Source organism: Arvicanthis niloticus, chromosome 1 (genome assembly GCF_011762505.2).
Source record: "Arvicanthis niloticus isolate mArvNil1 chromosome 1, mArvNil1.pat.X, whole genome shotgun sequence".
NCBI classification, from domain to species: domain Eukaryota; kingdom Metazoa; phylum Chordata; class Mammalia; order Rodentia; family Muridae; genus Arvicanthis; species Arvicanthis niloticus.
In genome coordinates this window covers 42,595,929-42,612,164 of record NC_047658.1, presented here as the reverse complement: position 1 = coordinate 42,612,164, position 16,236 = coordinate 42,595,929, and the positions used below count along the sequence as shown (strand labels likewise).

Below are 16,236 nucleotides of genomic sequence, written 5' to 3'. Positions count from 1 at the left end.
AAACAACAACAACAAAAATCCATTAGTTAAAACTGTACTAAATTGCAAGAGACAGCTCAGTCTCTTCTCAATTTTTTGCCAGTTATTGTATCTCTGCTTCTTTTATTCGTATGGGGGGGATTGATAAAGGGAGGGGATGAATTAAGTATTCATTATTTGAAGTGAAGGCATGAAATGGGGAACCCCTCCCCCTAAAAGAAATAGATTTCCTCTTCAGGAAAGTTCTAGAATGGACAGTAGAAAGGGGAGGGAGGCACTAATCCACAGGGGAGAGGGAGAAAAAAATCATTGGGGGGGGGACTTGAGTTAAAAGTAGAAAATGAGGATTCCAACTGATTCCTAGGAAAAAAAATGTTGGCCTCCTGTTTCAAGTTCTATCTTTGATCCAGGGTGAGAGGACCCTGTCTGCCAGTCTTAGGCTGCAGCTCCCCCCACCCCTCCTCTCCCACCTCTGTTTTTCCCCCCAACTTGCTTTAGGATTAGCCTCCATCCCTCTCGACCCCCAAACAGTGGAATTTGGCTGTGCCTCTGGTGGTCCTGCTTTGCAATATTGCCTATAGTTGTTTTCGGTTTTCTGCTAAGGCTGAGCCGGGTTGCTCCAGCCTCCGACTAAACTCATTAAGTTGGGAGATTTTTTTTTTTTTTTTTTCAATTGGAAGGGTGTTTTTAAAGTCTCCTCTTTCCAGCCCCAAACAAGGTGTAACAACGCACTCTTCCTTCTAAGGCATCAGATGAGAGACAAGGATCACTCCAGACATCTCCTACCTACGGTTTGGGGTTTTTTTTTCTTAAAGGCGAGGCTTGCATTCCTCAGCAGCTATGTACAAAGCTCCCTGAAGCCGTCTCTCTCTCTAAAGTTAGTGTGCAGGCTTTTCCAACGGCTGAGAGCGCCTGGTACACAGGGAAGCACTTCCTTGAGGTGGAGGATCTCTCCTTTCACCTTTCTTTTTCCCTGCAGACTAATGCCTACTTTTTTATCAGTTTGCACAATCGCTTAGATAAACACCGAGGAGGAGAGTCTCTTTAATTATCAAAGACACATCTTTTCAGGGGGCCAACAAAGCGTTTATTTCACCCGCCAAACTAAAGGAGAGTTATTCCAGTTTAGAAGGAAGATGCAAGCGGTTTGGGACCTTGAACAAGGCAAATATGGTTTTGGTATGTTTGCTTACTGTATTTTTTTCTCTTTCTCTTCTTTCTCACTTTTCTCCTTGTGCTGTGTGGGGTTGGGGATGACTTGGGGCTTTTCAGAAAATCGCTTTGCTAACATGTATGCCATGCCTCGGACTGTGGTTGAAGGGGTCTGGGGGGGGACTGGGGGCAGACAATTCAGTGCGTTGCCATATTTTATTACATGTGTGTGGTAGCAGAGGTGGAAGGGGGGGGATACAATTGCAAAGCTGCCAAAATATGATTAAATCGAAGCATAAAGACTGCGGTTGCCTCCCATCTCCTCGTCCTGTCTTCTCAAACTCATTTCCTTCCATAGAACTGACTGAAAACCAATCCTATATGCCTGGTTTTCCAAGCAGCAGATTGGGTTTGCTAGCGAAGGGGCTGCTAGGCTGGCTTTGGGTATCAGAATTTCCTGTTCGATTTGCCTCTGCGCTTCATTTTGCAACCTTGTGCAGCTGACAGGCAGGCAAGCAGGCAGACGGGCAGGGACCAAAGCCTTGCCTGGCGCCCTCGGCCGCGGTTCCGGAAGGAGAGCGCTCGGTTAAGCTAGGAGAATCACAAGGAGAAGGGTACTCACCATCGGGCGGGGTGGTGGAGCTGGCGTGCGGATTTCAGGCAAACGTATACCTTTTTGCTGTCTATTGCAACCGCGCCGGGCTGACTTTAGAAGCAATTCTGTGCTCTGTGCAAAATGTTCATGGAACGGTTCCTCATTTAAAAAAAAAAAAAAAAAAAAAAAAAAAAAAAAAAGCCAGCGAGAGAGACGACAGAGGCAGAAAGAAAAAGAGAGGAGGGGTGAGGGGGACGCACATAAACCCAGTTCAAAAAAAAAAAAAAAAAATCACCTCTTCACTAGAGACTCCAAACGTAGAGGCAGCGAGATCCCAGCGCAGTCCAACCAAGCCACAGCCAAATAATTTTCAATCCTGAAGAATTATTCAGATTAAAATGTACAGAAGTTTCATTCTCCTATGCCTACGTGAGCCCCAAGTCGTTTCCCTTTAAAGGCTCCTTTTCTTTTAAAGTTGGATTTTAGGCAGCGAGGACTCTTACACTAGGGGGCAGACAGATACTGTACTTACTCCAATCTTAAGCAATTTTTTCCCTCCCAGCATATGCTCTGATTTAGCACTGTAAATTTTTCAGAGGACCCAACTCTGACAGCCCCTGGTGATTTTCAAAGTACCACAAGCCAGTGGTTAAAAATTGCATTGACTTGGAAGTTCAGAGGGACACAATGGAAGCCCCTTCCCTATTCACGGAGCTCCAGTGTGGTGGAAGAGAAAAACACACACGACTAGATTGAGGGAAAGGAGAAATTCAATGGATCCTGGATTCTACTGAGCTCAGAGTTAAACTCGGCATGGCTGGGGTCTGTATTCATATTGTGATTTAATCTGTAAAGAATTACAGACCAGCCAACCACTTTCTGCAAGGAAACCATATTCCTGAGAGTTGAGGATTTTTTTTTTTTCAGATTAAGACAAATGTATTTCCCTAACTTTGACCAGTCAAGTAAAACTTGCCACCATTTTCATTAAAATAAATTTACATTTGCAGTAAAGGGCTTGGCTGAGTTTTTAAAAATAATAATGCATAGATTTGTATCGCTTAGTCTTAGGACTTTTAAATCTTAGAGTTAAGACAGCTGAGCATCTTTAAGAAGAACATTTAAAAATATTTTTGCTCCTCCCCACCCCCAATTCCGCTGTCCTGTCTCTTCATCCTCCCAGTAAAATTAACTACAATTCATATGGTGATTTTTTTCCTTTCCTTTCTAAACAGCATTTCTATTGCTAAATGAGTCTTAAAATACAAAGTGAAGCACCTCTGATTCGGTGGTAGTTATGTAGCTATGTGCCTAGCTGGCTGTAATTCTACTGTATATATATATATATATATATATATATATATATATACTCATATATATTCATATATATATTCATACATATGAAATTTGAAGGCTATAATTTTTTAGCTCAAAAAAATGAAGAACACACATATACATGAAGCTTCTCAAAAATCATCTCTTCATTGTGTCTCTGTGTGTGTGTGTGTAAAAAGTAATCTTACCATGAAACTGGCTGCACTAGAGAGGCAAAATTAACATTTCTCCATAATCAATTATGCTCATCTATTAAGTTGAGACAGGGATACCTATTAGATTTCCTGTGTCAACCTCAGTCTCACTATATGCTGAGCCTCTAATTTGACATTTGTAACATCAAATAATTCCTTAAATCAGAGAAGTTTAAAAAAAAAAAAAACCCAGACTTCTCTTAAATGATTTATTTTCTATCTTTCTTTCTTGTTCTCTGTAGGAGAAAGTTATATGGTGCCTCTAATCAGCCAGAAATGCTCACCCTGGCTTTACTCTGTGGTCACCTTATTACACAACAGCTTTATGATAGGCTAGTATAGCTTGTCAGTTCTTAAAACATTCAAATAATCACAGCACCTGACGCTTTAGTGCAATATGTGATTTCAGTAGAGAAAGAGAAGGCTAAGAAAGATTTCAGGGTGAAACTTAAATAGAAATTTTTTTCTTTTCCTTTGCTGAAAAGTCAGCCTTTGCTTGCCGGTGTCTTCATGCCCTCCCTGGCTCACACTCAGCCCCTGTGTGCAAAAGGACTGCACGAAAGAGTGCTTTTCTCATGACAATTACATGTTCAGTTCATTTTATTAAAGTAACATTATACTGCCAAATTTCTATGCTACAGAGGATGCTTTCTGAAGTCTTGGATTTACTCTTTTAGTGTCCTCTTTTCCCTCTTGTAGCTCAGCATCTTTTATGTAAAAAAATACAAATTGTAATTGTTGGTAAACCTGTTTGACTTATGGATTTAGTTTTGGCTTGGTTAAAAGTATTCCCTATTAAAAACATATTTCTCATACAATTATGGAATTCTCACAATCAACTAATTGGTCCTAATCAAACAGCAAGTTTAGTCAGTGGAATATAATATGTCCTGGAGGTTGGTTCTGTATACTTTATGGTTAAAACTGAGGCACAAAGTCAAAGACACATCAATATCAATGGTTTGAGCATCTTGAAAAGAATGACATGGACAGTGGGGGTTGTTTTTTTCCTGCAGTGGCTCTCTCGGAGGTAGAGTATATGGCAGTGTTTGTGGCTCTTGCTGGTATTATTGCCAATTTGGAGCAGGCTCTCTGGGTGTGTTTTAATGATTATATGGGCATTTAAAGAGAATTTGAACAATGAAGTCCATATTCAACTGTTCTATGACCTAGAAGCGTCGTCTTGGACGTCTTTGTCTGTGTACATTGACAAATGTGCATCTGATACATGTGCGTTTACATGTGTGTACAGAGGGTGTGCACAGGCGAGGCTGAGCGGCTACCTCCGCCTGTCCATCAGCGGACAGAAAGGTCTTTCTCCCTCTTTTCATGACCGGGTGTGACAGGTCACTGGCTGGCCAGTTAGCTAAAACCAATAAGAGAGGATAAAGTTGAGAGGAATTTATTTTAATTGCGTCATAACAATGAGGTGAAGTCTACTGGTGTTTCTCAGCATCCGAGATGCTTCATTTGAGCAATTAAAGTGTCAGGCCACAAATCTATAAAATTTTAACACTCCAAAGAAAAAGGCAGATATCGAACGGTTTCTTTTCCTATAAACAAACAAACAAACAAACAAAAAGGAGCTACCAAACCGAGCAAGTGATGAGAGTTCCTTAAGCAAAGGATTTGCCACCACTCGCATCTAGCCAAATCTTTCCTTTGCAAACCCAAATCCCGGCACTTTGCCACCTCCGCTCTGTACCCCTCTACAAAGAAGGGGAAAGCATTATTCAGTCTTTGGCATCGTGGGCTCTACATAATACGCCGGGAGTCCCGGGTGGACCAGGAGCCGCGCATTTAGAGGCATCGCCAAGTTGCGAGAGACTAAGTCTTTGGCTCCATCCTCAACCCCTCGCGGAGCCTTTAAGAGGCGTAGTGTGCGCCGAGTGCTAGTCTTGCCGCCAGGGCGGAAACCTCGGGTGTCGGTGCGGGGCGGCCGGGGTCCCTGCTCCCCGGCCCGCCCGGGCCCATCCCCCTCTCTGTGGCCGGGGCGGCGCGGCCACCCGTCCCCGCCCCCCTCCGTCCCCGCGCGCCCCGCGCGGCTGTCGCGACGCCGCTCGCGCTAGGACCGGGCTGCTCCCGCTGCCGCCATGGCGGGGCCGCCGCGCTCCGGCCAATGACGACGAGGGGGCGGCGCGCGCGCGCCGGGCCAGGCCAACCCCGGCGGCTGCCTTATAAGGCGCGCCGTCGCCATGGCAACGTGCGCTAAGTTGCAGCAGTCGTGTCAAAGTTCACTATATAGAGAGCTCAGTGAGCTGATCGCGGAGAAGCCACTTCTGCCAGCCCCGGCGCCTATAAATCGCATTCCCTCCCGCGCCCCCCTTTTTAGCATATTTGATCACTTTGATTCTGCTCTTTTCTCTCCGCGGTGTGTGCGTGCGTGCGCGCGTGTGTGTTTTCTTCTCCTCCTCCTCCTCCTCTGCCGGAGTTGCCTCCTTTCTCCGGGTGCCGCGCTGCTCTTCCCTCTTTCATTCTTTCTCTCCGTTTCTCCCCCCTCTGCGCACGAAGGATGCGCTTCTAGGTGCTGATCTGCCCTCCTTTCTCTCTTATCATCTCTCCCCCGCCGCCGGCGAGTTGACTCTTTCCCTATGTGTGTGAGGCGGCGGCGGCAGCAGCAGCAGCGGCTCCACCGGCGGCGGCAGCAGCGGCAGCAGCAGCAGCAGCAGCGACTCCACCGGCGGCGGCGGCGCTAGACGCGGCGGCTCCGGGCCCGACCCGGAGGCTTCGGCGGCGGCGGCGGCGGCGGCGGCGGCGGCCCGGGCGGCCCGCGGGGAGCAGCGAGCGGCCTCCGAGAGCGGCTGCGGCCGCGGCGTCCGGAGCGAGCGCGGCGCGCGCCAGGCGCCCGGGGCAGGAGGCGGCGGCGGCCCAGCGCCAGGACGACGCCGCGCAGCGCCGGACGCGGACCACTTTCATGCTGATTCCCCCGGACCCGGGCAGAGCTCCGGCCACTCCGCGGGCCGCCGGCCTCCGCCCCGGCCTGCCTGGCTTCCAGGGCGCGCCCGCGCCCGGCGCCTCCGCTCTCCCAGTCCTCCTGATTTCGATGGCTTTCCTGAATGGCTGACTGTGGGCTGCCCTGGACTTGGCCCCCGGACAGTCGCCTCTCCTTCTCCTCTTCCTCCTCCTCCTCTTCCTCCTCCTCCTCCTTCTCCTCCTCCAACTCCTCCGCTGCACACTAGATCCGAGAGCGAGAGAGTGAACGAGAGAGGGAGAGAGGGAGGGAGAGTGAGAGCGAGCGAGATCTTTAGAGAGATTTTTTTTTTTTTTGCCTCCTACTTCTGTCTTGAAGCCAGACAATCGACTTGCAGCTCTCCCTCCCCTCCCTCTCTCCACGTTCTGCTCCCACTCTCTTTCCCCTGTCCTCTTGCCCTCCCCTCTTGACGGAAAGCCCCCCGAAACCAACAAAGCTGAGCCGAGGGAAACAAACAAAACAAACACACCGGGCCAGACAAGCAATCGACAAAACTTTGCAAAAGCAAAAACAAAAAACAAAAAAGGAAAAACTAATCAACCTCAAATCAACTAGCCCTGAGCCACCCGGGGCGCCCTCCCGCGCCCTCTCGCACCCTCGCACACACAAAAGGCGGCGCGCCGGAGCCCGAGACCCGGGAGCCGCCGCCACCCCGCCGCCGCCCGCAGCCAGGGGAGCAGAAGTCCGGACGCGGCCCCCATAGATATGGCAATGGTAGTCAGCACGTGGCGCGACCCCCAGGACGAGGTGCCCGGCTCTCAGGGCAGCCAGGCCTCGCAGGCGCCGCCCGTGCCGGGCCCGCCGCCTGGCGCCCCGCACACGCCACAGACGCCGGGCCAAGGGGGCCCGGCCAGCACGCCAGCCCAGACAGCGGCTGGCGGCCAGGGCGGCCCTGGCGGCCCGGGCAGCGACAAGCAGCAGCAGCAGCAGCACATCGAGTGCGTGGTGTGCGGGGACAAGTCGAGCGGCAAGCACTACGGCCAGTTCACGTGCGAGGGCTGCAAGAGCTTCTTCAAGCGCAGCGTGCGGAGGAACCTGAGCTACACGTGCCGCGCCAACCGGAACTGTCCCATCGACCAGCACCACCGCAACCAGTGCCAGTACTGCCGCCTCAAAAAGTGCCTCAAAGTGGGCATGAGACGGGAAGGTATCGGCCTCTCATTTCTTCCCCCTTCGCCCGCGGTCCCGGGGCCCTGGGTGCGTTTGGCTAGCCTGCTCTGGGTAAGGACACAGAAGCCCCGAGCTCTCCCCGTGTTGCAGTCGGAGGGGATTTGGTACTAGGAGCGGGGGTCTGCACTGCAATCCAGATCAGCCCCCACCCCCCACTACAGCCCGCATGCTTTAGCAGACTTTCCTTCTCCACTCTTTCTCCCTCTCCCTCTCTTTCCCTCTCTCTTCGGACTGCTTTTCCTTTCCTTTACATTGATTGAGAGTTCATTCGAGTTCACCTTCCTGAAAGGAATGGGTTGTTGTTTGTTGTTGTTTTAAAGTCCCCCCTCTCTCTTCTCTTTCTCTCTTTCCTTGTTTTTCCTGCATGTTCAACATATGTCCCTCCTCCTTACCCCTCTCCCCAACCCCCACCTTCTCAAAAAAAAAAAAAAAAAAAAAAAAAACCAACCTGAGATTGTACTTTTGTACAGGAGGTTCAAATTACAAATGGCAATTTTATGCACTTCGCCGTATTAACGCTGCCGCCTGGGCAGAGCTCATGTGACCCCTCCGTGGATTAACATTCTGCTTTAAAAAATACCTCTTGTTTTCTTTTTTTCCTTTCACTTTTGAAACGTTGAGAGCACTGTAGGGAGTAGGAAAGTGTGGGCCAGGGGCCTTGGGCCGCTGCTTTCCCTCTGCGCCAGTTCGGTCTTTGTGATATAAAATTATCCCAGAGCCGGGAACAGTGCTCTACCAATGGCGCGCTCCGCGCCGGGCGCGGGCTCCGGGTTGGAGCGAGCCAACGCCGGGGGTTTCTTTGTGTTTCTGCGAGAGCTACTCTCCGGGTCCTGAGTCAGATAACAGCGGGTGCCTGAGCCTCACTGGCTTTCTCCGATCGTCACGGGCCTTGTCTGGGCTTCGCCAGCGCCCCACGCCTGCTCCCAGCCTCTCTCCGGCTTCCTCTCCTCTCTGACGGCCTCTCTCTCTTTCTCTCTCCGCCCTTTTCTCCCTTGTCTCTCCTCCTCCGAGCTGAGCTCACGGATCAGGCAAAGACGCCAGACCTAGACTCTGTCTCTCGCCGGGGTTTCCCTCCTGGGCTAGGGTTGAGGTTACAAGGTTTGGGGACAGTCGTTTAAAGGTGGCCACAGGTCATCTGGAGTAAACCTGGTGCAAATCGTCTCACCCTCCCCCTACATTCCCCTCTCGTTCCTTCTCCAATCAATAAGAAATACCAGCTGTTTAGCAGTTTAAAAAAAGAAAGAAAGAAAGAAAGAAAGAAAGAAAGAGAGAGAGAGAGAGAGAGAGAGAGAAATGAAAGGTGCCCTCAGAATATGCTACATCCCGCTTACAGCTCCAGGGACCCCATTCAAAGTGACCAATTCTGTGTCCTCGGCGGACTTAGATGGGCCTTGCAGGCAAGTGTTGATTTCTGGCGATCAGAGCTGGCCTGGGAGATGATTTGTGAGGAGTGGTTGCCTGCCGGCCCGCAACAAACTCTTGGGTCTGTCTGCAGCAGGCCTGCCTGTTTCTTGGTGCTGTTCTAGGGTCTGGGACAGGTTGGTGTCTTGTAGAAGGATGCGGGACCAAGGCTGATCATTAACTATGGAGTGTCTCCTTTCCTCCTACAGCTGTACAGAGGGGCAGGATGCCGCCCACCCAGCCTACCCACGGGCAGTTTGCGCTGACCAACGGGGACCCCCTCAACTGCCACTCGTACCTGTCCGGATATATTTCCCTGCTGCTGCGCGCGGAGCCCTACCCCACGTCGCGCTTCGGCAGTCAGTGCATGCAGCCTAACAACATCATGGGCATCGAGAACATTTGCGAACTGGCCGCACGGATGCTCTTCAGCGCCGTTGAGTGGGCCCGGAACATCCCCTTCTTCCCTGACCTGCAGATCACGGACCAGGTGGCCCTCCTTCGCCTCACCTGGAGCGAGCTGTTCGTGTTGAATGCGGCACAGTGCTCCATGCCCCTCCATGTCGCCCCGCTCCTTGCCGCTGCTGGCCTGCACGCTTCACCCATGTCAGCCGACCGGGTGGTCGCCTTTATGGACCACATACGGATCTTCCAAGAGCAAGTGGAGAAGCTCAAGGCACTGCACGTCGACTCCGCCGAGTACAGCTGCCTCAAGGCCATAGTCCTGTTCACCTCAGGTAGGAAGGAGACCTGTTCTCAGGTACCCAAGAACTCCCAGAACAGAGTTAGGGCCTTGGAAAAATGGCCAGCCCAACTTCCCCCTTAAAAGACCAAACCGTATAGTGCATTTTGAGGTAGGAACGTGATATAACTGCAGGCTTGTCCTAGGATGCAGAAGGATGCCTCATACATCCTTATGTATGGAGTCATACATAACATACATACATACATACATACATACATACATACATACATACATACGGGCCCTTAGGGCCTCTCAGACCCCTTCCTTTCATGCAATAGCCAACCTAGAATGTACTCTGTTGCTCCTTCCTAAGCCCAGGCCCTCTGGACCTAGTTAGCCCCCAGGGAATCACCTCAAGCTCTGGGATTTATTTATTTATTTATTTATTTATTTATTTATTTATTTATTTATTTATTTATTTGGCACCCTGACTGGAACCTCAAGAAGATGGCCCTGGGCACATTGCAGCCCTGGCATCATCTCTGTAGGAGAAACTTTGTCCCTGCAAGGAGAAAGTTTGCCTGTGAACTCAGTAGGAGTTGGGGCACCAGGCAACTCCAACCTGAGAGCAGCAATTTTCAAAATCACATTTTCATTAAAAATAATGCAGGAAAGGGGGATGCTGTCAGTATGGGTCAGGAGGGACTAAAGAACTACCATAATTCCAAAATTCTGCAGGGGGCTAAAGGCTGGCCTCTGGCTTCCCCTGTTCAGGCAAACACTTGAGGCAATTTTGAAGCAACCCAAAGTGTGTGCCAACTTGGGCTGGATCTGAATGTTGCTGGAGATATAAAACCATCATTGACTGCATTAGGAAATCTAATTAGTTTGCATGTAGTTTAACCTGTGTGAGTAACAGATCTGATATTCATTAACTCTTGAGGCCAAATGATGTTTGAAAAGTGTCTGGCTTTCCATTCTGGGCCACACCTGAACCTTTTGGCTGCCTCCAGTCTCAGTTAAGCCATAGCCCAGGTGGGTGGAAATCACCCCCACCATTTTAAGTTCTCAGTTGATTCCTTTGTCATGGTTGAGAAGTGAAAGGGGTCTCTGACAAAGAATAACAAACATTTGACATTGACAAGGCCTGGAACCTAGTCACTCACTCCAGATCCTTAACCTTATAGTCACAAAACTGGAAGAGTCTGTGTTTATGGTACTGTGGTAGGAGTCTCTTCTTTATTGTTTAAAGAAGTCTGGGAACCAAATCATTAGCTGAGTGTCCTGCAGACTCATTCTCAAACACACACACACACACACACACACACACACACACACACACACACACATACCACACACACCAGGTCACCCCAAACCCTACTGTCCAAAGTCCTCAGATAATCAATCAGAGGGCACCACTCTGGCCAGGCCAGAGCTGTATGTAGAGGACTGAATCTGGTTTATTCTTCTCATGAGTCTGTCCTATCTAAAGTGTTTGCTTGACACAAATATAGTGGCAGACTAGTCCTGTCCCTTAGCCACCTTCATCCCCTTCTCATAACCTGATGCCCATGTCCTCAGATGATGGAGGTGGCTGTTGATTTCTTGATATCATTATTAATTCTTCCCCTTTCCCCTTGGTCTTTCAAGGAAAGAAATGCCTGGCACTGACGAAACAGTTTAATTTATTACTGTTTGCAAGATGTGGAGGCCTGTGTGGAGAATGCAGATGGCCTCACAAAGAGATAAAGGTCCCTGTTATCTGATTCAGAGGGAGACACACAGTTCCAACCAGGAGGCAAGGAGCCCTAGACAAACAGATCTTTCATTCCTGGACACAGACACCTAGGCATTCTGTAGACACATGAAGTCCTGGACACAGTGGAGGAGGTTGCATGTGTGTTCTGGTGGTGGTGACTGTTTTTTTTTTTTTTTTTTTTTTTTTGAATATCTGTTTTAATGATTCACAATATGCATATGTCTTAACCCCAGTCTTGTCTTGGGAGCCCTGAAAGGTCAGGTCACAACCTGAACTGCCTTCACCAAGAAGCCTCTCATTTCAAAGGCACTTATTGTAATTTCACGTATCAGAAAAAAATAGGAGAGAGAGAGAGAGAGAGAGAGAGAGAGAGAGAGAGAGAGAGAGAGAGAGAGAGAAGTGTTTTCCTGAAGATAACTGGAAGGGGGATGCTGCTTCTTGGAGAGACCTGGGCTTAAAAAAAAAATAAAGGGGGGTGGGAGAAAAGGGAGAGAGAAGAAAAGGAGGGGAAAGAAACAGCTCAAATGAACAGAGAGATCACAGTTTGCATGGCTGCTCTTCAATAGGCTAAACTGACAAGATCAGTTTTAAAGGGCCACTTAAATCAGTTTCAAAGACTGGAGAAAAATGAGTCGCCCTCTTTGGGGAGAATCTGAGGCAGGGTCTTGGACGCCATTACTGAAAGCTGGGCCAGGTTGTCACACTAACACCCCCCCCCTTCCCATGCACACTATATAATAAGCCAAATTCAGAGGATGGGAAAAGAAATATTGATGGTTGGATTCTGTCTGTCTGAGTAGTTTGCACCAATACACTCTATCTTGGGCCTCCCAATGACCCAGCCTGAGGACTTGGGCAATGAAAGCCTGCATCACCCAAGCGTGTTTTATTTTAAAGTAAACACTCCAGGACCATCTCAAGCTTTGTCACATCTCTCCTCCCCCTCTAAGTTTTCAGTGTATAAGCATTTCCTCCAGTTTGACAGAGCACTGTAGGCACACCTCAGGTGACCCATTTCAAACCTCTTAATCTGATGAATTCTCTCTCCCTCCTTTTCCCACTTTTTTTTTTTTTTTTTTTTTTAACTTTCTTCCAGATGCCTGTGGTCTGTCTGATGTAGCCCATGTGGAAAGCTTGCAGGAAAAATCCCAGTGTGCTTTGGAAGAGTACGTTAGGAGCCAGTACCCCAACCAGCCAACACGGTTCGGAAAGCTTTTGCTTCGTCTCCCTTCCCTTCGCACGGTCTCCTCCTCAGTCATAGAGCAATTGTTTTTCGTCCGTTTGGTAGGTAAAACCCCCATCGAAACCCTCATCCGGGATATGTTACTGTCCGGCAGCAGTTTTAACTGGCCATATATGGCAATTCAATAAATAAATAAATCAAAATAAGGGGGAGTGAAACAGAAAAAGAAAAGGCAAAAGACTGGTTTTGTTTGCTTAATTTCCTTCTGTTAAGAAAGGATGTTACAAGTTTGCTAAAAGAAGAGAGGGGAAGAATTTAATGGACTGTGAATTTCAAAAGAGAGAGAGAGAAAGAGACTGCCAAATGAACTTTTACAGAATGCATTAAGAAAAAGAAAACAACTCCTGTGTTGGGCAGAACAACTTGCTACTTATCATTTTTGTATAAAAAGAAAATTAGTCTTTTTTTTCTTTTTGGTAAATTTTTGAAAAATATTGCTAAAAGTGCATTTAAGAGATTGGGAAAATATTAGCAGAATGGACAAAGTAAGTCATTTTTTTCCAAATTATTAATTGTCCTGTGTCTATGTACCTCTAGCTGTTCTCTCTTTTTTTTTTTTTTTTTTTTTTAACTTTTCTGGTTCCAAACCAGTTTATTCTGTGGTTCTATAATAAGTTTTGATATAATCTTGGCTTCTTAAAAAACTGTGTATCATTAAAATATATGTTCTGCAAGAATTAAAACTGAGTCCATGAAAATAGCATAGGAAGACATAAAACTTTAAAAGGCAACTCAGAGATGGTGGAAATGCACTTACAAGTGGTGGCCAAATTTTTTTTTTAGGTGAAGTTGAGCACTCTAATTAGCAAGCTGGAGGAATCGCTTCAACACTTAGCTTCCCCCACCCCCACCCCATACCATGACAAACCTAGCTTTTTAAAAAATATTTTAAGAAAGAGAAGGAACTGTGGAATTTATTGGCAGCCAAGGAATGTGTCCAAGACACAAGCTGAGGTTTTGAATAAAAAGTGAACTTTTGTAATTTGAATTGGGTCTCCCCACCCCCTTAGTTCCTGAATTGTTATGAATCCTATATCTGTTTGTATATTTGCAAGCCCTTTGTATTATAATTGTTGATATTTCCCCTTTTTAAAAAAATACCATTGAAATCAGCATGACAAAATAACACTGTTGGCACTTATAGGTAACGTGATTGATTCAGTATCTTAGAGTTTACAGTTTGTGTTTTTAAAAAAACTGAAGGTTTTTTTTTTAAGTGCAACATTTCTGTATACTGTAAAAGTTATAATAACTGAACTGTTTGGTCGAGTCTTTGTGTGTTATATTCCAAGGAAAATTGAAAGTATTCAGAAATTAAAATATTATTTGATATCTGAAACCTGCTTGGCTGTCCCCACTCACTGTCTTTCCATCGAGCTGAGCCCCTGTGAGTTCTCGCTGAGCCAGCGGGGGCCCCATTTGTTTACTCCCTCAGTCAGTTTGTTCAAAGGTAGTCTAGTGTATTTGCCTGTTTAATTTGGGTGTGGGGGGGGACTGAAGTTAATGGTTTATCTATGGTTTAGGAAGTGCCACACTGATATAGTAAGCTACCCCCATTCACCTAATCCTCCTTTTAATTAAAAATGGATTTTCCAGGAAAAAAAAAAAGGCCCTTATATTTGTCACACTTAAGTGCCTGCTTAGGGAAGGTATTGTGCAAAGTATTAGAAATCTTGAGATCAGTATCTATTTTATGATCAGAAAAAAATGCTCTTTTGTACATTTCTGACAGTTATGCAGAGGACTGTTCAAGCAAGCTAATCACAGAACTGTAAATAGAGGGCAGTTGTTTGCAATGAGTTTTTCCTTAAGTAAGTGTGATTTTTTTAAAAAAAAAAATATTCTGTGGTTCTCATCTAGCGTGGCTGTTGAGAGGATTTTGAATACAGTGATGTAGCTGCTAGCGATGAAGGGTCTGTTTTTCATGTATATATGATAACTTGCAGTTGCCCTGCCTTTCCCCTCCCCCTCCCTCTTCAGTCTGTGAGAGCATGGCCACAGGTCAGGGGAATCATTACCATTGGAGTTATGTACATTAAAAAATGAACATTTCAGATTGTATAAAAAACAATCTGCACTGCTCTGGGATCCTTCGGTCTTAGAAACTAATTTTTGAGAGAGAGAGAGAGAGAGAGAGAGAGAGAGAGAGAGAGAGAGAGAGAATAAAGAAAACTTTACAGGGTGTGCTGATTTGGGAAGTCAACTATTCAGTTCAGTCCCTTATTCTCTTTTCCTGGTTTGGAAAAAGCTCAGTGCTGGGAACTTGTATTTGTTCTTATTTAGTTTCCAAGCTACCCTTCCTGACAATACTTTTACCATGTTGTGGTTTAATCTTAAAACGAGGGAGGGGGCTGATGACAGAGGTGAAAGAAAAGAGAGGTCGGTTTGCCCAGTGCATTAAACTTTGATGCTCAGTTCTGGTTCATACATGCAGACCTGAAAACTGCTTGACTTAGTCAGAGATCTCTATCTGACCCTCAGCTTCCCTCTGTAGATATATAGATATATAAATATAAATATGAGTATAAGTATGTTTTGCAGCACAGCATCTGACCTGTAGATGGAGGTTTTGTTGGTTGTTTATTTTTTCCCTCTTGCAAGTGCTACCCATGTGAGTGTGTGAAGTTTCTCTACTAAGTAAAACACAGGCCCTTTTCCTTGTTTGTTTTGTGTTAGCTTATTGTAAACAGCCATTTGTTGTAAATTATTATTGGCATTAAATTATAATTTATGATTTTCAAAGCAAAAGACAGTCCCTGTTTTATTATGCTTTTAAGTATGTGTTCTAGGCGTTGAAAAAAAAATCTGACTCTAAGTTTCAGCAATGAGCTTGGGGGTCTTTGAGGCAGAAAAAAACAGGACTTCAAATTTTTCAACGGGTTAAAATAAAACCCCTTGTATACGTTTAGAGTGGCCGGAGGAGGATCTGTTTAGAGTCTTGAGTTCGGTTTAAGTTTATTGCATTTAAAGAAAGTTTTTCTTTTCACGCTGAGTTAGAACAAAAGATCTTTGCTGCGGCTGAATTAGACAAAAGACGAGGGCTGGGACCCAGCGAGTGCGTTCTGTGTGAAATTGACGAGATCTTTTTAAAAAGCTGCTAAACATGGCGACTCTTTCCCTTTAAGTGTCTCTTTTTCCTTGCTGGGTTTTTTTTTTTTTTTTTTTTTTATCTCCCTCCTCCATCTGATCTGAGCTCGCTTTATTTCTTTTCCCAACCCCACTCCCCCTCCTCCTGGCGCTCGGTGGTGAGAGAACCCAGTTAGACGCGAAATGCAACAATGGTCCGAGGAGAGAGAGAGGGGCGATCGCTCCTTCTTGCCACTTTCAAACAAACCTGGGAGAAGATTGAGCTTCGGGGGAGAAGGAGGGGGTGGTTCTAGCCAGTTCGCTTGGGTCAGGGTTGCCCTACCTCGGCCTTTCACGTAGTGCTTGGCCGGGCCGGGGGAGGGGGGCGGGGGGTGAGGGGCTGGGGCTCAAAGTTAGCGGGCGATGTCCGGGGCTGGATCCCTGGCGAAGGCCTGGTGTAGCATCGGGCCGGCGGCGGGGACCGGATCGGGAGTTGGCAGCGGCTGCGGGAAAGTGCCTGGCCCCCCGCCCCCGCCCCCATCGCCTGCGCCCCAGCAGCGTTCCGCCCTAGCCCGGCAAAGTCCGGGGTGCCGAGAGCGCCCAGCTGCTCTCCCGGGACGTGCACCGAGCGGCGACGGGCGGGGGGTGGGGGCGGGGGGCGGTCAGGGGGAGCTTGAGCGTGTGAA

At 47.5% G+C, this 16,236-nt stretch overlaps 2 protein-coding genes across 8 annotated transcripts in view; one reads left to right on the top strand and one right to left on the bottom strand.

The window, feature by feature from the left end:
- The window catches only part of LOC117703448 (uncharacterized), a 77,599-nt gene extending 75,408 nt beyond the window's left edge, over window positions 1–2,191 (bottom strand). For 4 of the 5 annotated variants that reach the window (XR_013111013.1, XR_013111016.1, XR_013111014.1 and 1 more), the window contains exons 1-2: window positions 2,022–2,191; window positions 1,754–1,858 (exon numbers count right to left, since the gene is read on the bottom strand). The gene's annotated coding sequence lies outside the window, so the exon portion shown is untranslated. Of the gene's footprint in view, window positions 1–1,753; window positions 1,899–2,021 lie in introns of those variants that run through there. The other variant, XR_013111015.1, reaches the window with a different exon arrangement.
- Window positions 758–14,156, top strand: Nr2f2 (nuclear receptor subfamily 2 group F member 2). 3 transcript variants are annotated; one of them, XM_034512430.2, is made up of 3 exons: window positions 758–1,158; window positions 9,007–9,534; window positions 12,338–14,156. In XM_034512430.2, exons 1-3 carry the CDS (start codon window positions 1,116–1,118, stop codon window positions 12,610–12,612), a joined length of 846 nt encoding a protein of 281 aa, XP_034368321.1. In that variant the 5' UTR covers window positions 758–1,115; the 3' UTR covers window positions 12,613–14,156. The 3 variants fall into 3 exon arrangements, with proteins under 3 accessions (XP_034368321.1, XP_034368313.1, XP_076791905.1); XM_034512422.2 differs by lacking the exon at window positions 758–1,158 and adding an exon at window positions 6,401–7,373; XM_076935790.1 differs by lacking the exon at window positions 758–1,158 and adding an exon at window positions 7,312–7,447.
- The last annotated feature ends 2,080 nt before the right edge of the window (window positions 14,157–16,236 follow it).